Raw genomic sequence first — 25,547 nt, forward strand, 5'->3', positions numbered from 1 at the left:
GCTGTTAAATTGGTATTCATTTTATTATGGTCATAAAAATAACGGATGTTGAACACAGAGTTGAATACAGATTGCAGCCAAACCTATTTACAAATTCCTTTCCCCCCGATCATTCAGGACTCTAAGCACAAATTTTGAAAGGCCAGAAATACAAGGGAAAATAATACTGTGGCGAGTTTAGCAAGATATTGTCAGCCATTTTGTATTTACTACAGACTAGCAATCTAAAGAACAGAGAAAATGGAGGCCCAAGCAACAGGCCACAGCACAACCAATGGCCACCATGTGGTCTGCACCCTTTCTTCATTCAACTACAGCTAGAAACTAAGCAGAATTTAGCTCTACCTCTCATATGGCCTGAGCAATTCAACGTCTACACCTGAATATTGCTGAAGACCAGTACTAAAAACCAACTGTTCCTGGGGATAGGATGCCACCCTGGCAGACCACTGCATTACAAAGCTGCAGCACTGGCTTTAAGCATAGACTTAGGATAGCAAAGTGACTGTGGTGCACCAAATCCATATAAAAATCAGGATCCTGCTGCTAGCAACTGAAGGACAGGTCAATAGGAGGAGGAGTTAGTGAATGTGATGCATCCCAAGCCCCAGTAGAAGTAACAAGTTCAACTCTCCAGAGATATCTCCTTCCCTTCTCCAACACTGCTCCCTTTCTTTTGACATATAGTAGGAAGTCTTGTCCTTGGCTTAACCATGTTACTTTGGAGAAGTAAAATTTCAAATCACCTATGCTGCTGAGAAAGCTTAAAGTGGAATTTGGCATCCTACTTCAGACAAAAAGGTCCCTTTCTTCAGTTGTCTTTTGATAAATTTTTTAGCTCAATATTTTTACCATTAGCACAAGTCAGGTGTTGTTTTCTTTCAGGCGATACTTCATCTGCCTTGGGCTTTATGGACTAAAATATCAGTTTGAGCTAAGTTTCATGCATCTTTCCTCAAAGGCAATTCACTGCAGTCAAGAACCTTGTCCAGAAAGTTATATGCTCTGTAGATAATACACAGTGCACTGTATTTGTACAATGAAAGTTATATTCAATTTATGTGATATTGAAAGATGACTATTACTTTGTTTACCAAACCAGAAAGCATGTTTATTAGAGCCTTGTTTACCTAGAGCAGAGCTTCACCATGGTTCTTTGTGCTTCTACTCCTGGAAAGAGGTCATACTTGTACCTTTTTAACATTTGTTTTTATTGTAGTTAGACCCTTTCGTTCTTGTTTCACTTTATAGGTAACAAAAGCATACCAAATTTAAAGCAACATACTCTTGCATTTGTTAACATAGAAACAACAAGGTCCACTTCTTTTGTAGCCTTACAAATAGAAATTGTTCACTACCAAGTTTGGTCATGCTAATGGCAAACATGCATTGGACATTTCAGGTATCCTTACCAATGGAGCTGAAAATTATGTCATTCTTTTGATCAGTTTCTGTATCTGGTAGTCAGAAGTTTAGCTTACCTCAAGATAATTCAGAAAGGGTTTACTGGTTTCAAAGCTTAACCTCATAATTAAAATTACTTGTAAAAATATCTACTGTAAACAAAATCCTCATTTTGAAAATAATGATGTTTGAAAAGATTGCGTGAAGGGTTTTGGTAGAGATTTCAATGCCATGAGTTGAATGTATGAAGAATATGAGTTGCAATGGATTTTACCACACTTTCTTTTCTGTTTCAAGCCAGAGTTTATATCTATGAAAAATAAATCTGTGCCTTTACTAGGGGGAAAAAATCACTGCTAGATCATCTGTGTTCCAAGCAAAACATGTAATCACAAGTTTATCAATAAAAGCTTTTTTCCACTAAAAGTTTAATTCCCTGGCTATTCACCATTCTGTAAGCTTATTTCCATATTAAAACAAACAAAAGATTTGGGAATAAAACAACCTTTTTATTAAACACAAACTTCTATTCTTAGATACTGCCCAAGTATTGTGGTGCAATATGTTTCTCCAATTAGAGTTCATCTGGAATTCAAATACCTTCTTTCTTTTAAGTAATTAATGCAGTTCATGCTCCAGAAAGAGATAGTATTAATATTTAACCAGTTAATCCCAAAGGAAGAGAGCAAAAAACAAGTTGATAGAAAGCATACTTAGTAATCAAAAATTAGAATATTATAATGAATCTTGCTTTTATTCTCTCTGCCTCCATGAAAAGTTCACTCAGACACACAATGGCTTGAGAAACAAAACAATATATTTGGGAACTGTTGTTTACAACCTTCAGGTTCAGGCAAACCTATGCCTGTCTAACAAGAAACAAAATTACAGTTAACTTCCAAGATTAAACACCCGGGCTTACAACAATTAATTAGGCATTAGTTTATATGCTAGATTCATGAGCCCACATGCCTAGTAAACATTAACAGGGCAGGACAGTGGGCACATCTTGGCAATTAGTCATGGAATCACAGAAGCACATCTGCTGAGCAGAACCACTGCTGCTGAAGATCCAACATCCATACCAATCCTTCATCAACACGTACTTTGATCTTGCTCTAGTCTGACCCATAGCCTCAGCCCCTCCTTAGCAGCTGGAAAGGTTAGAAATTAAAATATCCAGCAAGTGCTCCCCCATCATTATTCATTTATACCCAGCCTTATTACCCAGAATATCTGGTAACTGGGGAGGAAGATAGGATCAGTACCAGCAAATGAGTATCCTCGTAAGTGCAATGGCACAGCATGTTGTCCTTTGTGGTGAAGCTCACTTTCCTTTCTTTATGTACTACCCTGCCTGCACTGCTGAAAGCTCCTGTGCTTAGCATGTAGTTTATGTATCAATTTCCAGAGACCACATTTGGGACACCAGATGAGGACATCAAGATTAAAGGAAATGAGACAAAGATTTGGGAAGAAAGGTTGCGACTTGCTGCTGTGGTCAGTCTTGTTCTTTATCTGAGCTCCCAGAAAACACCTAACTTGAGCCATAAGCTAGGACTACCTGTTGAGCTTTTGACTAGCAGTTACTCTTTTTTTCACACTGACAATTTCTAAATACTTTACAGGGTAATCTTTCTGACTCTTTTTAGACAAAGACATTACCAGATATAATCACATTCATTAATCTTCAGTGTCCTACATATAGGTCACTAGAGCAGAAATGACTAAAAAGTGGTACTGGTAGATAGCTTCTAATTTCAAACAATAAACATTTATTTCTCCATGATTTTTCCTCTTTCAAATACTATATAGTAAAATTAACTTTATGACAACTATGCAACAATATGCACCCAAGATTCAGCTACAAAGCCAACAGCTACAAAAACAACACGTATATTTTCCTGAAAGAGTTCTGCCAGCAATAGAGATTTAGACTGCCATTATTTAAAGAAAACTGGAAAAGCTGTTCACAATCTCTCTCTTATTATAAGCAACAAGAGAGATGGATCAGCCTAAATACACCGGGAGATTGCTTCTTTTCACTGTACAGACCTCGTGCTGTTCAGTTTAAAGCTAGTTTGTGTTTCAATAAAAAAAAATTTTTTTTTTTTTTTTTTTACACATTTATGCTGCCTCAATCTTTTTCTTCTTTTTAATTGTCATCCCTTGAAATTCATACATGTGAATATATCTTTTCTGAGGAGTATGTCTGTACTGCAGACTGTGCCTTTTTTAAGGAAAGACTGTTATTATTTGCAAATACCTTCAAGAAACCAACAGGTGATGATTTCATCTACTTTTGACTTTCAATTGTGTAAATTTGTTCATATTTTCATAAACAAAATCACAGATCTTTCAGAGCGTAGTGGAATTTAAAGGCAAAATGTCTTAGAAACACGGGGAGTCAAACCAGTAAAAGGAAAAAATACTTAATATAAATAACAGATTAAATTCAGATTAAACTCTTATTGCTAAAGTTAGGTTTTGAAGTTGATTTCAAAGGGGCAAACAGTTGACACCCTGATACCAAATAAAAATTCTCAGAGCTATTTTCATGAAAAAACAACATACAATATGAAAAGTAGCAGAAGTTCACATAAAAAGAGGAAAAGAAATCTACAGTTTGCTTTTTTGTCTACAACATATAGCACTTTAAAAATTATTCATCCTGCACTACATCTTGCCTGATAGCTTTTTCTTAATAAAGCTTTATAAATTAGCTGGACTTGAAGATCAATATTCCATTATCAAACATTAAGTACAAAATTTTCAGTTTCATGACATTTCAAAAAAAAAAAAAAATCTAGAAGTTCTGTAGAAAGTTACATACAGAAAAAAAAATTACATTATTCAAATCAAAACGCAGATTTGAAGACAAGATTTTCCTAAATACATGGATTATACTAATAGCTATCTGAATAGCAACTGCACTGTGAATAGGGTTACATAAAATCAATTCTGTAGCTGAAGTAACATCTGGCATACTAAAGGTGACACAGAAGATGTATCAATAATTTGCAAAATAAGCTTCTTTAGAAGAGTGAAATACCCATTGTTGACTATATTTTTAAGTTTATAAGCTCCAAACTTTATGAACACCAAATTTCATTAAATCCCCCGATGCATCTAAAAACTATTGCTTATGGAGAACAATAGAGGTATACTTTCCATCTTCCTGGATACAGCAGTGAGTCTAGAATTAAAGGCACAAACAATTGCATGTATTTGCCATCTCCCTGCAAACTGTGCACCAAATTATAAGAATACAGTTAACTTTCAAATAGCATTCAGGCTGAGTTACTACCTTGCCTCACTGCACCTCAGATTTTGAGAGGAAAAGATGAAGACAGAAAGGACTATTTAGCAACATCCAGTTCCACCTGCAACGTTGGACTTGATGATCTTGAAGGTCTTTTCCAACATAGATGATTCTATAATTCTATATACTAAGAACTAGAACTAGTACTTCAAATTAATTTGAGAGATATTTATTGTGACATTTTCACCCTATAAAGCATACAAGCACTTTATTGTTGCTTTTGACTAGGTTTTAGAGGGATCTACAGGCTGTATATAATTAGTAAAAACAACATTTTCCACATAAACTGTTACAAAGAGCAAAAGTATTTATGATAGTTTATGAGGTAATGTTATTTTCATGTGACTACTTATTCGTGCATAGCTGTAACATGCAAACAAGAGATCAGTGCAGAATGACAGCTTCAGGGACTTATCTGGCTATTTCATGGATGTAATGAGACAAATTATGCCTTGAGTAAATTGCTTGAGCTGCATTAATTTCTCAATATAAAATAAACAGCCAAAATGCATGAGGAGTTATCTGCTATAGATAACATTTTATTATTAGTTTGTAATTTAACTCCTTCAATGTACTGCTTTTTTTTAGAAGGAATTATTTGTTTTTATAATCAATGGCATGTTGATTAATAACATTAGCATATACAAACATTTTCCAACACTTTCACAAAATTTGACATTTGGGATTTCTATATAACCATTCAAAGTGGACATGGAAACAACACCAACTCTCAGCACTTCATTGCTGACATTTCACTTTTTCTTTTCAATGAAAATGAGTTTAAAGAATAAATTACATTCACTTCATATACTATATTATATACATATTTACTTTTATTATTTATTATACTTTATTAAATTATATATATTATATATTATACTTTATACTTTTTACTATTTATTATATTTTATATTATATTTTAGCCCTTTATTACCAAGAGTAGCTTAGTTAGACTGCATGGCAGAAGATGTGCTCAACTGCAGCAGAAGATTGTGAGCTCAGATTCACAATTACTAAATACAGAGAAAAGTTATTCAACTTATACTCTCCTCCCTAAAATTATGCTTCTCAAAATAATATTCTCATAGCCTCATTTGATCAAAGGGATTTATAACATTTAACCATCTGCTTACAAAGCTTAATTATGATTTATCTTTACTAACTCAAATTTTCTTGTAAAACTATATATTTTTTTGCTACTTACAGCTTGAAAATAGCCTAAATGTTTGTATCTGTATGTATTTCTACATATAGAAATAACTATTACATCTATTTGAAGATAAATGCATATTTAGTCCCTGCTGATACTGGTGATATGAGGCACTAGTACATAGAAATTATGAAACCTATGAACTTTCTTAAATAGAATATAATGTACGACCTCCATACATCTCTGTACTACCTATTTCATAAAAAGGAATATCTAAATTATACAAAAGCTTTTTCTTAAATTGCAGATAGAAGAGCAAAACAATAAACAATAGCATTTTTGAAATTGAAGATTATCCCCCTTAAAAGACCAGAGAACTGTGTTTACAAGACTTCATAGTCAGGCCCCATATTTTTGTTCAATTTCATTTTCAAGGATACTCATTATGTGTTATTTGGCTAAAATATAAATTTCATACATATATATATATATATATGTATTTAATCAGGATCACTAACTGCAATAATTTCTTGAAAACAGCGTTTTCTAAATAAATGAGCAACTATCAGTCTTGATTAGAATCCAGCACAGGAAAAACTGAAAAAGAATACAGTTATGAGTAAAAACAAAACATTGTTCTTGATTAAACACAGAGTGAACAGGAAGGCAAATGCAGACATAGTAGATACGTTAAAAGAGACAGTTCATTTTTAATAATCTGAGATTTATTAGTAAAACACCATCAGTTAGAATAAATATTTATGTACAGTATAATTTGAAATCTTAACATCTAAAATCAATTTAGTTTATTGATTAGGTTTTGGGCACACATTTTCATCCAAACTGTGACTTTACAATAGTATCTGCTGATTTTGAACACCTTAAATATATCTATGTTGCCATGTTGAAAAAAAAAAAAAGACAAGACAAGACAAAGGGGGAACTTCACAGGATCTCAGCAAGGCGTTTAGCATATGCAAAGATTACTAAAGCACTTAGTCACATACTACAGCCTCCAGTGTAAGATTACATATATTACTCAAATATCTGAATAGTAACCAATATTAACATTTGTTTCTTCTTATGCAGCTGCTATTGTGATAACATGGCATCTGAATAAAGCAGCAGATTCCTATTTTAGGCATTTCTACTATACTTAATCATTTCAGAAATACCTAGGCAGTATGTATTTTGACCAAAAATTAAAGTCTTTTTCATTTTAAGGTCATAGTTCTAATGTCCCAGAAGAATATTTTTTTCTTGAATGCAGGTTTTCCGGAAGTAGGGTGGCTTATTCCCAGCTTTGTCTACAGAAAAAAATAAATACAGCCAAACAGTATAAATGCCTAAGGCTTCAGGTTTTCCACAGCTCTCGGTGTGGTTGAACACATAAGAACAAGAAAAGACCATGGAACCGCAGTGTCTTGCTGAGTAGTTTTCCATCAAGTATATAAACCTTTCTTAAAGAAAAAGAGATAAAATAGGCCTTTTTTGTTGTTGTTGCATGTCTAACACTTCAAAATATTGATATCTAAGCACATTAATTTTCATAAAATGTGTGTATACATCTTGACGCAATCTTCTCATTGATTTCTACATGTAGTTTGTTTTAAGTGTGCAGTTGTCAAAACTTTGGGTTTATCTTCATATTTGTTAAAAACCTTGTTTTGCAATAGAATTTTTCTGGTAAGAATACTTATACAGAGCACCCTAGATTTATAACAATAAAAGTATTAGTATTCTGATGTATTTGAAAGTCATTTTGTACTTTTGAATAGGGATTGACACACAATTCTCATTCCAGTCGTCCTTGCTTAGCATCTCCTATTGCTCCCCATACATCAAAGACAAACTCATCTGGAAATGCAAAGTCTCCGAGAGTTTCATCCAATGCCACTGCAAATTCATCTGGGTTTTTCTTGTCTCTTCCAGCTTCCACCATTGTTGCAGCTAAAAACAAACAAACAAACATTAAAATTATCATGGAAGTGACAGCTAACATTCAGCCAAGATAATTTTCAAATGTTTATTTTCAAAACCCAGTAAAGATAAGGGTATTTAAAGCTTATCTTCCAAATTTAGGATTCCATAGGATATATGTACTTAAATCCACCTGCAGTAGCTACATTCTATCCCACTAAATGGCAGAGCTTTCTTGGAGTGTACATTATATATTCTTCCATTTGCTTGGGGGGTGTTTAATTTGTAGTTCCACCAACCTTCATTCTTATCTTGCTAAATTAATTTCAGCCTTCTTTACCGAAGGCACACAAAGCATGAGCCTACAAGAGTGTGTTACCAACTTCTGTGAGTCTGATATGAGCTTACTGATCAAAAGGCATACCTGAATGTTGTGTTTTGTTTTGTTTATTTCTTGGTTCAACTGTTTGCTGTTTTGGTTTGTTGGTTTCTTTGTTTTTTGTTTTTCCATGGTTCAAACTCTACAAAAGCATGGGAAAAGGCTTGCTGCTGTATCTCTGCTCTACAGTCTCTGTTCATATTCACAAGAAAAGATAGTATTGTACAATAGATGAAACTCTCAAAGTCTGCTTCATTTTGTTATCTTATACACCTGCCTTAAACTGCAAAATGTTTAAAACTTGAAAGATTTGATTGCTTCTAGCCTCTTTTTAGAGGAATATTTGAGTGAAAAACATGTATTACAGTGCCTGAGAAAGGAAAATCCTGAAGCCACAGAAGGCCATCTTCATTAGGACAATCTAGTCTACTATGTACCGCATACATTGTGTGGTATTGAAATGGCAAAATCTCACTAATAAATACAAAATAAACTTTCCCTGCTCTGAAGTATTATTAAGTGTATTTAACATTTTGTTAACCTGAAACTCAGATCAAGTTTATTGACAGTTACAAACCTCTGGCAAATAGTGTTCACTATTCTGCAAACTTGTAAAAGGCTGTGAGCAAACCTGAGATATATTCCACATTGTAGATGTCAGCAACAGCAATTCTGAAGAAATTTGATGTTTCAGTTTTAACTACATTCAGATGTGAGATGTGAGATTCTGTGAACAGAATCTGTATGCCAGTATACACAAAGCAGCCCAGAGAAAATCCACATAAATTTTGACAAACCAACCAGCGTGCAACTGAAGTGTAACCCAGCCTCCTGGGCACCACTAGAGGTTCTCAAGGACTCTCAGGACCTATTTTCATGAAAGAAGTAACCATGAACTTCCTGTTACACTGACTCACAGCAGTCTAGATGGGAAATTGGCATTAATCATAGGACTCTGAACCTCATAAGTGAAAGACAAATATTTGTCCTATCAATGCCACTCTCTGTCTCTCAATCCAAAGTCATAATAAGGTACTTACAAAGGAGACAACCCTGGAGGGAATGAGGTGAAAGGTCTAATTTAAACTTCACAGACTTCCTGGTGTGAACCAGGATACAAAGTTATTTCACACAGACACTGGAAGAAGGTTGGAGGGAGAATAGCTGTGCAAGGTGAAAGACAATGTAGACACAAGAGAAAACATGTCGAGATACAGTTCCTCAACATCATAAAAAGAGACAGGAGTGAGGATCAAAGGAGTGAGGATCTAGACCGTTACAGTAGAACCAGTGGTAGCAAGGAATTCAGCCAGTTTTGATATAAATTGATTAAGATAAATGAAAGAGCCATATGACATTCTAAGAGCAGTGATAAAACAACAACACAACATTATATTACAGTCCAACTGCTCTAGTTGAATCACAGAATCGGTATGGTTGGAACTTCAGAATTGCACAGGAAACCTTAACCCAGAATGTTGCTTCAAACACAATTGTCTTCAAACATTGAGACATGTTCTTCAAACGTTGAGACATGTTGAGACATGCTTCCCAAATTATGAAATGGAACCTTAAAAACCGTTTTAGAGATTTAACAAACCTGAAAACAAAAACTACCAAACTTATACAAGACAAATTTCAATCCTGACAAGGAATCATAATTCCACTGCCATTTGAGAGCAGCAGCCTCAAATAAAATTAAACAACTGTAACCAGCACATCCAGAGCATGCTCAATGTACGATATTTATTAATGCATATCACCCTTCCAGATTCACCTGATACGATGAAATCTGCTTCTGCAAAAGTGCAGGATCTTTACTGCTCGTGTGAACCTTTTCAATAGCTTGGTGCTGACCTCTAGTGTCAGCAGAATTATATTACCGTTCAGCAAACTGTAATGCAAGTTGCAATCAATCCTTCCTGATAACTGGCACACAAGTTTTATCACTGATGTATACCAAGGTGCAAAGCTGAACCCTGTCTCACTAGTTTCATACATACAGAAACACTAAAGCAGACTAGCCTTCTCAATCACACAGTGTACATACTCTTATTTCTCCAGGCACTTAGCACACATACAGGCATGGGGTAGCATCCCCTCGGAGGCACAGCTGGAAATTTTGTGCAGAATACGCATGTTTACACAGTGACATTTTCAATGTGTAATTCCCAAATCAAATCAAAAAGTACTGATTGCCAAAGCATTTAGCAGATACTTTCCAGCCTGAAGAAAACTTTACTGGTTCTCAGAGGGCGATAGCTCCATGCCAAATCACCTCCACTGCCCTCCCTTTCCCCCCCCACTGCTTCTTGTAACAGCTGCACAATAAGTGATTACAGGAATTTTATTCTAACACGGAGAATATTTTTCCACACAATCCAGAGAGTCCCATTGTTTTCAGATATTTGTTTTAAAATCCCACTACCAGCAATGCTCATACCTGAGAAAATTTTGCATAGAATGTGAATTTCAGTAAATTCAAACATAACAAAAGGAATTAAGTCTTCTCAACTTTAACCAAGAAACTCATTATCAGGCTTCCCAGAATATGAACAAAAAATATGTTGGCATTTTAGACCTAATCCCTTGAAAATAACTTCAAAGATCATTGTTCACAAAATCCTCATTGTCAACTTTTGACAGATGCATGGGCACGAGCCCTGAGAGTTGTGATCTGCCTGCCACTGATGCTGCTTGCTGTGGTTTAACCAGGCCGGAAGCTCAGCACCACACAGCTGTTGGTTCTCTCCCCTGCAGTGGGATGGGGGAGAGAACTGGCAAAAAAGGTAAAACTCGTGGGCTGAGATAAAGGCAGTTTAACAGGACAGAAAAGGAAGGGAAAATAATAAAGATGATAAAGAAATATACAAACAAGTGAAGCACAATGCAATTGCTCACCACCCGCCAAACAATGCCCAGCCTGTCCCTGGGCAGCAGCCACCCCCTGGCCAGCCCCCAGTTGTGTTGTTCCGCATGATGCCCTGTTTTATCGTACATCCCTCTGATCAGCCTGGGCCAGCTATCCTCACTGGCAGACAGCACAAGCAGCAGAAAAGTCCTTGTGAGCACTGCTCTGCAACAACTAAAACATCAGTGCATTATCAGCATTATTCTCATCTTAAATCCAAAACAGCACCACTCCAGCTACTGGGAAGAAAATTAACTCTGTCCCAGCCAAAACCAGGACACTGATAACCACCTTACATAAGGGTTTTGCTACCTATATCCTATCCTGTAACTTTCAAAAAACTTTCAGAAGCCTTAGCAGAAATTTCAATATTTATTTAAATGTAATGCTATCAGAAGCTTTGCCTTTATCAAATTATTCTGGCCTGACACTTTAGAGGAGCTAGAAGTCTCATCCACCTTCCTTAACAACATCACAGAAAAAGAAGCATACCATTAAAGTTTTCACTGTTCAACTTCCCTTGGTTTTAGCTTCATGTTGAACATTGTCAGATTTGGCATTCAAGGAAACATTAAAAACATCCTTTCTTCTTCTCATTTCTTTGTACTAAGTGCTAATTCTTCTTGGAGTAGAAAAACAAAACAAGTTTCTTGTTTAACCAGCTTTTTCCTTTTTCATTGAACTCAGAATTCTCGAAGTAAATGAAGAGTCAGAAACAATATACCCTAGAGTGTATTTACATTGTTTTTGATTGTTCCTATATAAAATATATATATGTGTTCAGTGTTTCGAATTAATCAACCTGAAAATTATGAAACAAAAACTGAAGAAACTACAAACAACTGTAATCCTTTGGAGAAGGAAGTTTGGCAACAGGAAGAGCAGAAAACAATGAATTCAAGGAGAATATCACTTTAGTCCAATCATTTCAAAATAAAAATATCTATCCAATATTGCTGGGATCCAAGAAAAGAAACTTAGGTGAGGAAAATTTAAATCTGTCAGGATATTTTGACTAGATGAAAAGTTGGAAAAATAAAATCAGGAGTGGAAAAGATTTGAATTCTTCTAAATGTAGTTGGAGAATATAAAAAGGTGTGTAATACCTGACAACATTAAACAAACGAGCAAAAAGGAAATAATCATACAAAAGCATAAAAGTAGATTAAAATATCAGTAGATATCAGAAGATGCTGAAAGGAGAGGAAAAAAAAAATCAAAGTTGGACAGGAAGCCTTTTTGTCATAGTTTATCCATTGGTAGCACTCTGTGGTTGAAAGCCAAAGACCCAAGCTTACTCCCACCCCATGATCTTTGATATCAAATACAGCCTATCAATTCAAACATCACTGATTTAAAAAAGAAATGCAACCAGCATTCCTTACTAACACTGTTTCCTGCATCCCTCCAATTAATCAACTGTTCACTTTCCTCTACCAGAAAACACTGACAAGATGTAAAATAATCTACAGCAGCCCTCAATGGTGCATTTCTTTTTTAAAGAAAGCTTAAGTCTTGGCCCAATTTCTCATGTGTCCATAAAATAAGTGGGTGGGAGCCAAGTGTCATTTCTAGAGCCAAGTGTCTCTTCCACAGATTAAGTTCCTTTTTCAGTAAAATAAAGAGTTAAAAAGGTAGAAATGTGTTCAAAAGGCAGATACATATATCTCAAAAGCATTTAGATCCCTGAAAATAAAAACCTGTGCCCTATATAAAGAAAGTATATGTATTTCCATTTCTGAGCATTTTCATCCAACTCAGGGATTTGTGTGTGGTTTAGTCAGCCATCCTTGAAACTGTCAAGATACTTAACAATGCAAAAATTAAGGGCTTTATCTCATCTTTAATTCTGTCTGTAATTTTACATTATTTTTCTTTCCTTTCTTTCTAACTTCTGGCTCAAAATTGGGGCACTGTTTCAGGATTCAGTCACACTATGGAAGTGTCATTTTAATGGAGATGAAAGAGCAATATTAACTGACAACCAGAGCTTCTGACAAACAGAACTGCATGGGAGTGAGCAATGATTGAGATCTTAATCACTTGTCGGCTGTCGCATTGTGATGACTTGCATTTACAACTAATCTGGCTTGAGTAATGAGCGAAATTTCTAGCTGAGTGGTGATTGGCATTCTCTGAATGAATCCTTTCCTCATATTTCATTTTCATGGGTGACTGATCACATCCAGTATATAAAAAACTGACATATGTTAATTGAACAGATTTGTGACAGGTGATTAGCTCTCCTTTCCTAAAGAGTCCTAGAGCTGTTTAATTATTTAAAAGTGATAAAACTTTTTTCTTTCTTTTTTTTCCCCCCATCACCATCAGCCCTCGATTAAGATTTGAACTTTAGGAAATAGCATGAAAGGTGTAAACTAGAGTTACGTGAGCCCTGTAGTCTTTGATTCGTGACAATTTCTTTGTTTAACTGCCTTCGTGGGAGGAAGAGAAGGAAGAGGTGAAAGGCAAACCAACAACCCAGTTAGGAAGCAGAAAGTGGCTTAGAGGACAAAGACTTCTTCATTCTTTGAGCATTCTTTAAAGACATTCTTTGAAATTTTCCAAGCTACTCACTGAAAGATGCAAGGCTATCAGATTTAAAATATATATACATATATATATATATATATATATATATATATATATATACACACATATATACATATACATATATATATAAATGTCATGGAATTCATAGAAGAACTCTACCAGGTACCTGGCAATCAGCTGAGTCAACTCTTTTCTAGAGTTGAGGTCCTTGGTACTGTACAAGAGCCATCCTGTCATCCTGTACTGTCGGGAAGGGAAGGGAAGGGAAGGGAAGAGAGAAGGGAAGGGAAGGGAAGAGGGAAGGGAAGGGAAGGGAAGAGGGAAGGGAAGGGAAGAGGGAAGGGAAGGGAAGAGGGAAGGGAAGGGAAGAGGGAAGGGAAGGGAAGAGGGAAGGGAAGGGAAGAGGGAAGGGAAGGGAAGAGGGAAGGGAAGGGAAGAGGGAAGGGAAGGGAAGAGGGAAGGGAAGAGGGAAGGGAAGGGAAGGGAAGGGAAGGGAAGGGAAGGGAAGGGAAGGGAAGGGAAGGGAAGGGAAGGGAAGGGAAGGGAAGGGAAGGGAAGGGAAGGGAAGGGAAGGGAAGGGAAGGGAAGGGAAGGGAAGGGAAGGGAAGGGAAGGGAAGGGAAGGGAAGGGAAGGGAAGGGAAGGGAAGGGAAGGGAAGGGAAGGGAAGGGAAGGGAAGGGAAGGGAAGGGAAGGGAAGGGAAGGGAAGGGAAGGGAAGGGAAGGGAAGGGAAGGGAAGGGAAGGGAAGGGAAGGGAAGGGAAGGGAAGGGAAGGGAAGGGAAGGGAAGGGAAGGGAAGGGAAGGGAAGGGAAGGGAAGGGAAGGGAAGGGAAGGGAAGGGAAGGGAAGGGAAGGGAAGGGAAGGGAAGGGAAGGGAAGGGAAGGGAAGGGAAGGGAAGGGAAGGGAAGGGAAGGGAAGGGAAGGGAAGGGAAGGGAAGGGAAGGGAAGGGAAGGGAAGAGGAAGAGAAGAGAAGAGAAGAGAAGAGAAGAGAAGAGAAGAGAAGAGAAGAGAAGAGAAGAGAAGAGAAGAGAAGAGAAGAGAAGAGAAGAGAAGAGAAGAGAAGAGAAGAGAAGAGAAGAGAAGAGAAGAGAAGAGAAGAGAAGAGAAGAGAAGAGAAGAGAAGAGAAGAGAAGAGAAGAGAAGAGAAGAGAAGAGAAGAGAAGAGAAGAGAAGAGAAGAGAAGAGAAGAGAAGAGAAGAGAAGAGAAGAGAAGAGAAGAGAAGAGAAGAGAAGAGAAGAGAAGAGAAGAGAAGAGAAGAGAAGAGAAGAAAAACAACAGTAGAAACCACAGGAACCCACTTCCCTGTCCCACAGCAGAGCCCAGCGCACCTTGAAATGCCAAGAAACCAACCTAGGATCTCAGGATCCTGGGCTACAGAAACCAAAACCATACCAGCTGCTTGCTCCTGTAGGGCCAGGAGTCTAGGGATCTTGGATGTAACTAGCAAGGACCTTCAGAAGCCTGCAGCAGACTGGCTCAAACTGGGCCTTGCAACAGTTGCAGGACCAAAACAGCTCCTGGAGGGGTGGCTGGCACCAGGCTTGGGAGTTTTGAAGCCTAAGCCAGAGACTGATGGCAAAAAAAAAAATAAAACTAAGCAGCGGGTCAGCACCACCCAGGGCTCTTGACAGCATATTACATGCCAGAGGCATCACACATTAAAATTGTTGGGAACAGAATTTTGAGAACTTAGTTTTCTGAGAATGGGGAGATTATCATCTGCAAAGCAGCATTATGAAGTTTGGGGCAGCTCTGCTCTGTCTTCCATGCCAGGAAGCCCGCCTTTACCTTTAGGTTGGGAGACAAATAACACTTACCTACAATTTTTCCTGTGAGGAAAATAGTAGAAGCTGCTGATCAGATGCTTGCCAGTAGGAGCAGCCAGCAAAGGTCTTTGGGCTATTCAGATAATTTTCTATTGTTCTCATTCCTCTGCTAACTGCTGCCTGTCCAACCCCCCTTGCTCTGCCCTTAGCTACATGCCAGACCTATTATCTTTGCTTTGCCTCTGCCACTTCTCTCTCAAGGCTTGCTTTTCAGTATCACTTTCCATTTAGTTCATCCTTTCCTAATTCTTGGCTGATTTTTAAATATTTCTATAACAATAAATAACTTCACCCTTTGTCTCAGCATTAACAGTTCCATGAAACTGTACGAGGACTACACCCAGCTCTCACTGTGGCAATTTTTATTCAGCTAGACTGAAAAACATGAGCAACCTCTTCCCTTACAAACAGAAGTTCATATTTAGTTATTGTGAGATTAACAGAGAGGCAAACAGCTGCAGAGACAAGTTTGGTGTAGTTTTAAGGAACTTATCATACTAAATAGTTGAAATAGCTTCTCTTAGTTTGAATAGTTTCTGTTACTATAAATTACTTTAATGTTAGTAAATATAATAGATAATGTCCCATGTTTCTTCAGAATACAGGCTTTAAATAATTTGATACATTATGCAGTTACTTTATCAGTTCATTGCTAAATAATTACCCTTTCACTGAAAAAAGGTCTCAGATTCTAAAAGTAGTGATCTCTTTAATGTGTCTAAGACAAGAGGCAAAAGAGAGGGGGAAAAAAAGGCAAATAGACATGCTTGTCCTTGACAGTCCTCAAATGCCACACACAAGCTCCACCAGAAAGAATAGTGATTGCAGATAATGGCAAATAACTAAACAAATTATGCAAAGGAGTATAGCTAATATGTAGGAAGACTAGCAGATTTATTAATTACATCATAAGGCTTTTAGCAAGAGATTCTTCCTTTTTATCAGAGAGATGCATTTGGAGAAATACATGCAAGTTTGAGGGACTACATCCTGGACAGGTTTTACTTTGCTTACATTCAGAGACTAAAACAACCTATAAATTTTATACAGAATTACAGAATCACAGAATTTCTAGGTTGGAAGAGACCTCAAGATCATCGAGTCCAACCTCTGACCTAACGCTAACAGTCCCCACTAAACCATATCCCTAAGCTCTACATCTAAACGTCTTTTGAAGACTCCCAGGGATGGTGACTCCACCACTTCCCTGGGCAGCCTGTTCCAATGCCTAACAACCCTTTCAGTAAAGAAGTTCTTCCTAACATCTAACCTAAAACTCCCCTGGAGCAACTTTAGCCCATTCCCCCTCGTCCTGTCACCAGGCACGTGGGAGAACAGACCAACCCCCACCTCACTACAGCCTCCTTTAAGGTATCTGTAGAGAGCAATAAGGTCGCCCCTGAGCCTCCTTTTCTCCAGGCTGAACAAGCCCAGCTCCCTCAGCCGCTCCTCGTAGGACTTGTTCTCCAGGCCCCTCACCAGCTTCGTCGCCCTTCTCTGCACCCGCTCAAGCACCTCGATGTCCTTCTTGTAGCGAGGGGCCCAAAACTGAACACAGTACTCAAGGTGTGGCCTCACCAGAGCCGAGTACAGGGGGACAATCACTTCCCTAGCCCTGCTGGCCACACTGCTTCTTATGCAAGCCAGGATGCCGTTGGCCTTCTTGGCCACCTGAGCACACTGCTGGCTCATATTCAGCCAACTACCAACCAATACTCCCAGGTCCTTCTCTGCCTGGCAGCTTTCCAACCATTCCTCTCCCAGCCTGTAGCTCTGCTTGTGGTTATTGCGCCCCAGGTGCAGGACCCGGCACTTGGCCTTGTTGAACTTCATACAGTTGAAATGTTATTTATACTATATAAAATGAGAAATGATTGCATCGTGTAGTAAAGTATCTGTTAAAACTCACCTAATTCAATATCTCTTATTCCCATATATGTTTCAAGAAGCTCATCCACTTTTTTTATTGCTTTTTCTTCAACTTCAGATGGCTTTGTTGAAATAAAGGGAGAGAAAGAAAGTGTATGATTAGTATCTATGCAGACTTAAAAGTAACTAACTGGATACTGATTATCTTCACTCTTATAAGTGCCTAGACTTACAAAACCTAGAAGTAAAACATGTTATTCTTCTCTCTTCCCCTCTTCTCAGAAACTCAAGTATTCCTACAAACTTCAAACCACATAGCTCTCATATTCACCAAACTAAACACAGGCCTTCCAACTCCTGACAGTACAGATCTTTACCAAATCCTCATCAGCTTTAGAGGGATCCAAAATAAATAACATTTCTTCTTCCAGACCCTAATCATGGCTTTACACACATTCAAGTCAATATAAATTATTAGCCTCTCCTAACAACCATGCTTACATTATCCCAGTACACTTTGCAGTGTCACATATAGAACCACCCTTTCAAATGTTGCTTTTATTTTCACCTTCCCTCTTTTCAACACTCCTTGGTCTAATCCATCTTAACTTTATCCATGTAACATATGGGATCACCTAGATGGAGTATAGGCTCTCCATTTCCAGATTCTTCAGCCTCATTCTATCTTTCCTAGTCTTCAAATCTGTGTAAACATTTCTCCTTGGAGAAAGCAGACTTTGTCATAAGTCCCACAGGCTTTGTAACACCCAGAGTTTTCCTTCCTGCTTTACCTTATAAACCTCGATGATGAATAAATCAGGTGCTAGAAGATTAAACTATTGAAAGGTCTTGAAATAATCATACCATTTCCTCCACAGTGGCAGGGCCTTTAGTTCTCAGCCGAAGTGTTTCTCTTCCTCTGGAGATTTTAGCCGCTGTCAGAGTTCCACCTGTGGACCTTGGTTCTATCTCTTCTAGAGAGAAAGGAAAAAAAGAAAAAAGAATGGCAAACAAATTTAAGTATGTGTTATATCAGAATATAATGCATCTGCTTCAGCTGTTACATTAATTTCAGTTTTTATTCTAATCAATATCTAAGATGTATTTAACATTTTAATTATAAATTAGCAACATTTTAGCTTTGCTGACAATTTTTTTGTCTTCTAATTTTGATACCCACTTGACTTCTACAGACCGATATATACATTGAAGCCTATTGCACATCATATCTGCACTTCATTTAATTTTACCTCATTCTATAATAAAGTACAAAGACTTAATATTAGATAATGTCTGAAGTCATCAGCCAAATACAGACTTACCCTGCTCCTTACAGGCAGACTAAATTGCAACATTTCCATCCTTGACTGAAGATATGATACAAACAGGATTGCAAAATGTGCCATGATGAGCCACACGTCTGAGGCATGTCTGTTTGCTTCATGCTAAACTGTTTGATTACTATCAGTCACATAGGTGAAACATATGCATAAGTAGGTCTGTAGGAGTTTTTCCACTGGTTTCAACAAGGTCAGGATTTCATAGCTAGTAAGTCTCCAAAGATAATATCTGAATAAACCAATAGCTTTCTTTATCTAAATTCAACTTTCCTTGTTTATTCTTGGGCAAGAGCACCCCAGTCAGAAAATGGAGTATTAAATCATTTAAGATTTGGCTCATCTCAGCCTTCCTGTTATAAGAAATCACAGAATCACAGAATTTCTAGGTTGGAAGAGACCTCAAGATCATCGAGTCCAACCTCTGACCTAACGCTAACAGTCCCCACTAAACCATATCCCTAAGCTCTACATCTAAACGTCTTTTGAAGACTCCCAGGGATGGTGACTCCACCACTTCCCTGGGCAGCCTGTTCCAATGCCTAACAACCCTTTCAGTAAAGAAGTTCTTCCTAACATCTAACCTAAAACTCCCCTGGAGCAACTTTAGCCCATTCCCCCTCGTCCTGTCACCAGGCACGTGGGAGAACAGACCAACCCCCACCTCACTACAGCCTCCTTTAAGGTATCTGTAGAGAGCAATAAGGTCGCCCCTGAGCCTCCTTTTCTCCAGGCTGAACAAGCCCAGCTCCCTCAGCCGCTCCTCGTAGGACTTGTTCTCCAGGCCCCTCACCAGCTTCGTCGCCCTTCTCTGCACCCGCTCAAGCACCTCGATGTCCTTCTTGTAGCGAGGGGCCCAAAACTGAACACAGTACTCAAGGTGTGGCCTCACCAGAGCCGAGTACAGGGGGACAATCACTTCCCTAGCCCTGCTGGCCACACTGCTTCTTATGCAAGCCAGGATGCCGTTGGCCTTCTTGGCCACCTGAGCACACTGCTGGCTCATATTCAGCCAACTACCAACCAATACTCCCAGGTCCTTCTCTGCCTGGCAGCACTCCAACCATTCCTCTCCCAGCCTGTAGCTCTGCTTGGGGTTATTGCACCCCAGGTGCAGGACCCGGCACTTGGCCTTGTTGAACTTCATGCAGTTGACCTCAGCCCATCGGTGCAGCCTATCCAGATCCTCCTATGTAAAAAATAATTTTACATTCAGGACTGGAAAGGATGTATTTTACTTATTGACACAGGAGTTACATAGCTAATCTGGAAAGTACTAAAAAGACTTGTGGAACTTTTTTAGTGTGCTAGTTTCTCCACCAGGGTATTCCTTTTCTTAAAGGGAGGCCTTAAGCTGTTTTTACTTTGCCCAGGTAGGTTTTATCTCATTGTTCTTGCATTGGTGGGCAAAATACAGATTATTCTGCTAAACAAGCCTTGCAATATGAATTTTAATTATTTTTATTTTAACATATATACTGCACAGTCTATTAAATACAAGACTTAAGATCAACACCTTTTTTTTTTTTTTTTTTTTTTTAACACTTTCATGGCTTCAAGGACAGTTTAAAACATCTTTAAAACTTCCATCACTTCTGTTAGATTTATTTCAAAAAGCCATTCCTGATGCAACATACATCTTTTTCTAGCTGTCACCACTAGCACCTTAAAACTCGTGATATGACATGAGCTTTATTTGTAATACCTTACACCAAAGCCAAGACAGAAACTATTTTTCACAATCATACAATTTAAATTTATACTTTGTTACCCTGCCTTTGCTTTGTTTCTGTTGATTCTTCACCAATTCGCAGAGGGCTAGCTTATGACTGGTAAGGACAAATCTTATTCAGAGAAGCCTAATTCTGTACTTTAAATATTGCCTAGAGTGCTGTGACAGCATGCATGCACATGGTAGGAAGACACACAACCAGTAAGTTATACTTACTCCACATTCCACTGACGGGAAGAAAAATAAAAGCTAGTAATTTGACACAGACTTGCCTCTCATTCCTATACCCATACAAACTTGTAGAAACCAGATTTTGTGGCAACTAGCAGGCATCCTACACCTACGTGTCCAGAAGGATCTGAATCTTGTTTGTCATCTTCTCAGGGGCTATTCTCAGCAGGCTACAGCATAAACCCTAGATATAAATTTGTGCCTAAAGCTCAGCTGCACCTAAAGCAAGAGCCAGAGTATTCTTAACCTGTCACACTGGATACTGTAACTTCCAAGCTCGTTTCTGTAGAGTAAAAAATAACATGCAGCTTTCAAAAATCTGTTCAAAAAGCTCAATTCAATGTCTTAATTCAATGTCTTGTAAAATGTATTGCCATGGAATTAGCAGGTTTCCTTTTCTGTGTATGTACATAGAAAATGTATATGCGTGTACTTTATGCTAAATTAGTATTACAACATATATTTACTTAACAGGAATATCAACTTATACCCAAAGGTATTAGAGATTAACACATAACTCTTATTTTGTGCAGAAGCACCAAAAGTAAAAAGTCTTCCAACTTCTCTCATTTTCAATTTCTGCTGTTATTCTGACACCAAGTGTCAAGACTGGTGTATGACAGCAGTTGTAAACTAACAGAAAAATAAAACCCACAACTTTTGCCACTGTGATGAAGGTGATGATTTTGAACTCTCTGATAGTGCACATTAAGTCACACATACTTAAAATGTAGCAATGTTTTTAATTTTCTTATTAGAGGAAAGTACTGTGTGGATAATCGATAAAAACATTAAAAATTGAGAGCATAAAAATTAAAACTCAGTCTCTACTTTGACTCCCGAAGCTCAATACAAAGTTTTATTTATTTATATTACACTGATAAAATTAATGTACATAAGGACTAGCAGTAGGTATACATCTCTCCTATGTAATATTACTTTCATGGAGCTTGCAGGTGGTAGGTAGAGATAGAGCTTGTCATAATGATTTCCTTGAGTTCTAAGTATACTTCCTGTATATAAAATATATATATGTATAAAAAATACATAACTTTAAATATATAAATCTAATACACAGATGAACAGGAATTGTATGTAAGAGATGTAGCAGAAAAAGAAGAGGAGGTTTGAGGATCAGTAAAGTGATCCATGCTTTAAAACTGTGCCTGTGAAACAATTCCTGTACTTGTTTTGCACCACCATGTGGTGGCAAAGGAATCAAACAACTGAGAATCAGGGCTGATTCAGACCACACAAAGATGACTGCTGAAGAAAGCAAGATGGAAGAAAATCCATGCCTAAATTTCCCACTTCAAAGTTAAAAAAAGGGGGGGGGGGGGGTAGGTTTGTAGCACTTACATGTAGTTGACACCTGGCTGCAACCTGAAAACAAACTTACAATGCAACACGATGCTGGATTCAATGAACAAGGTGAACAGACAACCCACACTCACCAAATGCTTTCCTGGGTTCTATTAACTGCAGCTTAAACATCTGACCTTTCTCCAGATCTTTTAGCATTTTGGCAACTTCATAATGCCGACAATCTGACACATCTTTTCCATTTATAGATTCTATGTGATCACCCACGCAGATAATTTTGATTTGGTCCATAAGGCTACCTTCTTTGATTCGCTATAATTAAAAAATAATTAAAAAAAAAAAAAATTAGTAACATTTCTTTAAATAGTAATTTTAAAGAGATGAAACTGGGCTTCAAGAATGTCAGTTAACGTTAATAGCATTGAGCTCGTTATGCTAGCAGTGTGTTTTGTCTGTATAACATCAGCAACAGGAAAAAAAATACAACCAAACTTCAGAATTTAAGGTTTCTGAATAAGATAATATTTTTATGCTTTAAAGCTGAACCCAAATGTGCTGATAATGTGATTGTTTATTTGATTTTTTACTTTGATTTAAAAGCCTGACAGGCATGGGTGCAGCAGTTTTCTCTTTTCAAGTATAGTCCAGGGACATTTAAAAACAAAAAACAAAACAAATAAAAAAAAAAAACCACATGGTGTTAATGATGTAAATGATTATAAAGGATAGTCTCAATAAGGCTTATCTATAGTGAAAAAAAATCTACCATTTTCCTCACTGAGCTATACAGTTGCATATTAATGTATTTCCTCTGAAATAACAATAAAGGATAAGAAATGCTTCCAAATGCCATCTCAGGGAATATAAATAGCCTAAAGGTCATAAAATGTAAGAGAAGCAAGCATTTATAGTTTTTGTGAAGTGGTATTTAAAGAGAAGAACAAAACAATCATTAGAAATCTTTATGATTTATCAAGTCAATTAAAGGACACTTCAGATTTCACTGATTCTGCTTATTGCTTTTAAATGTAGTCATATTTATCATGCTTAAGTCATGAAACCCATTATCCTATTTAATAGAATAGATATGACACGGTAGAATGTTGAATATATTTTGTAGAGATACAAGTTTCATTCCAAAATCTTCCTGAATAATGTGCTTTTTAATAAAGGCTGATGCTTTCTTCAGGCTAACTTTGAGTTTACAGTGAGGTAAGGAAGATAAACATACTACCACCTACTACTATAACACCTAGCCTAGCTGCATAACAATCTTAAAAACCTGCTTCTAGCTTATGTGTGCATGTCTGAGCCCACATATGAGAGAGTCAGTGGGAAGTGTGATAATGTGCACCATCCTATAAGATACTGCAAAAATTTTTAGCTTCAGGCAGAGTTTAACTCTTTCCTGTGCTTTTTGTTAATGTTGTTTAACCTAGATTAAAAAACAAAAAGCAGCGTTACGGTGAATGAAGAAGGGGGTATCATACACAAACAAGAAACCAGGTCTCAAATGATTTTTGTTACCAGGTGCCAGGATTCAAAATCATGCCCGTCATACTTCAATTCCTGCTTAGTCTAAGTGTTGGTTTAATTCCCATTACCTTTTTTTCTCCACTTTGATCTATATACCAACACTGTTTAAGTAATATTGCCTATGTTACACGTGTAACATTCAAACAATTTTTTTAATATGACTTAGCATTCCAAGTTAACTGACCAGAGGCCATCAAGCTACATTGTCGCAGTAATTGTGATGCAACTGATATGCCTGTATCAAGTGCTCTACAGCCCATTTAGGAGCTAGGATCTATATTTCCTATGCAATGCTAGAAATTATTTATACAAAACCATTTTAAAATGTCTCCTTACACACCATGGTGTAACAGCACAATCTTAAGCACCTACAAAATGCTCCAAGTTCTATTGTTATTCTTTGAGTGGCTAATTTGATTCCATTATACATCTTTACATCTAGCTATGTACCCAGAAAGTAAATTTGTGAAAGTAGCACAACACCTGGTTCTGTTACTAATAAGGCACAACAACAACATCAAATTTCATAGCAAAAGAGTCTGCAGTTCAGAGCATCAGGTTTAAAATCTGGCTGGGTTACATACCAATCCTGGAAACTGCTGTTACACAAAGCACAACAAAATTACTGCAGCCCATACTAGCATCAACCCACAATTAGGTAAATTTAGTATTAATCATTAATTAATAATGGAACACACTAACAAAATTTCAAGGAAAGGAAATATATAAGCAAGTAATTCCATCAAACTATTTGTAAGTAGAGACAGTTTCTGCTTAGTGATTTAGCTGGACGACTAAACATAAAAAAATATGTAGCCTTTAAATTGCATATTTATTTTCTACTCGTTTAAAATGAGCCATTAGCTAAATACACCACAGTAACAAAGTAAGCTCCTAGAAAATCTTCTAAACTGATGCAGAAGTGCATTTCCATGAAGACTGCACCACGTTCATTATACCTATTACTGGATCAGTGCAATGACAACGACATATTTATTCAGACAATTTTTTAAAACAATTCATTCACGCAATTTTTTAATACTGGAAATTTCAGCTTGCTGTTTTTGTGAGTGTTTTCCAGTCTGCTCAAATTATGCAGTATGTGATGGCTGTTTCTCTCACCCCCTATTACCAAACAAGCACAGACAGAGTCATGCTCTGTACAATGCTGCACACGTGAACTTTAATCACTGAAGCACTGCTTTCAATGCCTTCTTTTAAAATGCCACATAAGCAGCAGCGTGACTGAATGTTATGAGCTATGCTGATGCTACCACTAGAAATTCAGAGTTCTGTATCTACGAGCATAAAAATGAGGCTACAATTTTGCCAGACTACTTGCTGAAACCTCCACTGCATCTCAGTTTTGTCAAGTATTATCTCTATTGCATTTTTCAACAACAAAGACAAGCAAACCTATCTCTAGACCATGTCCTGTTTTATATCCATGGTAGCTAAGGAATGAATAGAGTATACAACCTCCACATACAAGAAGCTCTGTTTGTAACGGTAATAATATTAGTAATTGGGACAACAGTAATCAAAGGTGATTTCCAGTGCTTCACTAATAACAGTTAGTTGAAGTAGATTAAAGCAAAGCATCTAAAAAAGGGGAGAAAATGAATATGACTGTCTGGAGGTCACATAGAGGATGATGAGGAGAGCAATTATGATTAGTATGTTGAATGTGTTGCTGCCTATACTTTCTATGCAAGTTAATTGGGGGTGAATTCTGTCAGTCCAAATCCTTACAACATTTTAACTCATCCTACCTACCAATATTGGAAATACTACTTTTGAAAAGTTGAAAATGCACTATACTTGCACCTATTCTTATTGAGCATGAAGGCTTCTGCCCTGTGAACAGTCATAAAGACTGAAAGAACATGTTCTCATTATCATGAGTGACAGATGTTCTACAAGCAACTATTCACCAACATCAGAAAAAAATCAATAAAAAAAAAAAAGGAGGGGGCAGATACAAGTAGCATTTAACACCTAGCATCTCAGAATAGGTCAGAAAATATAATAGTCACATTATAAAGCTGATAT

At 37.2% G+C, this 25,547-nt stretch overlaps 1 protein-coding gene across 3 annotated transcripts in view; it reads right to left on the reverse strand.

Moving 5' to 3' along the window:
* Window positions 1-41: 41 nt before the first annotated feature.
* The window catches only part of GIPC2 (GIPC PDZ domain containing family member 2), a 33,344-nt gene continuing 7,838 nt past the window's right edge, over window positions 42-25,547 (reverse strand). For 2 of the 3 annotated variants that reach the window (XM_082766415.1, XM_082766417.1), the window contains exons 3-6: window positions 22,091-22,271; window positions 18,201-18,310; window positions 17,377-17,458; window positions 42-7,826 (exon numbers count right to left, since the gene is read on the reverse strand). In XM_082766415.1, the coding sequence (XP_082622541.1) occupies window positions 7,672-7,826; window positions 17,377-17,458; window positions 18,201-18,310; window positions 22,091-22,271 (528 nt within the window). In that variant the 3' untranslated portion in view covers window positions 42-7,671. The remainder of the gene's footprint in view (window positions 7,827-17,376; window positions 17,459-18,200; window positions 18,311-22,090; window positions 22,272-25,547) is intronic. The other variant, XM_082766416.1, reaches the window with a different exon arrangement.

Source organism: Aythya marila, assembly GCF_965140915.1.
Source record: "Aythya marila genome assembly, chromosome: 8".
NCBI classification, from domain to species: Eukaryota; Metazoa; Chordata; class Aves; order Anseriformes; family Anatidae; genus Aythya; species Aythya marila.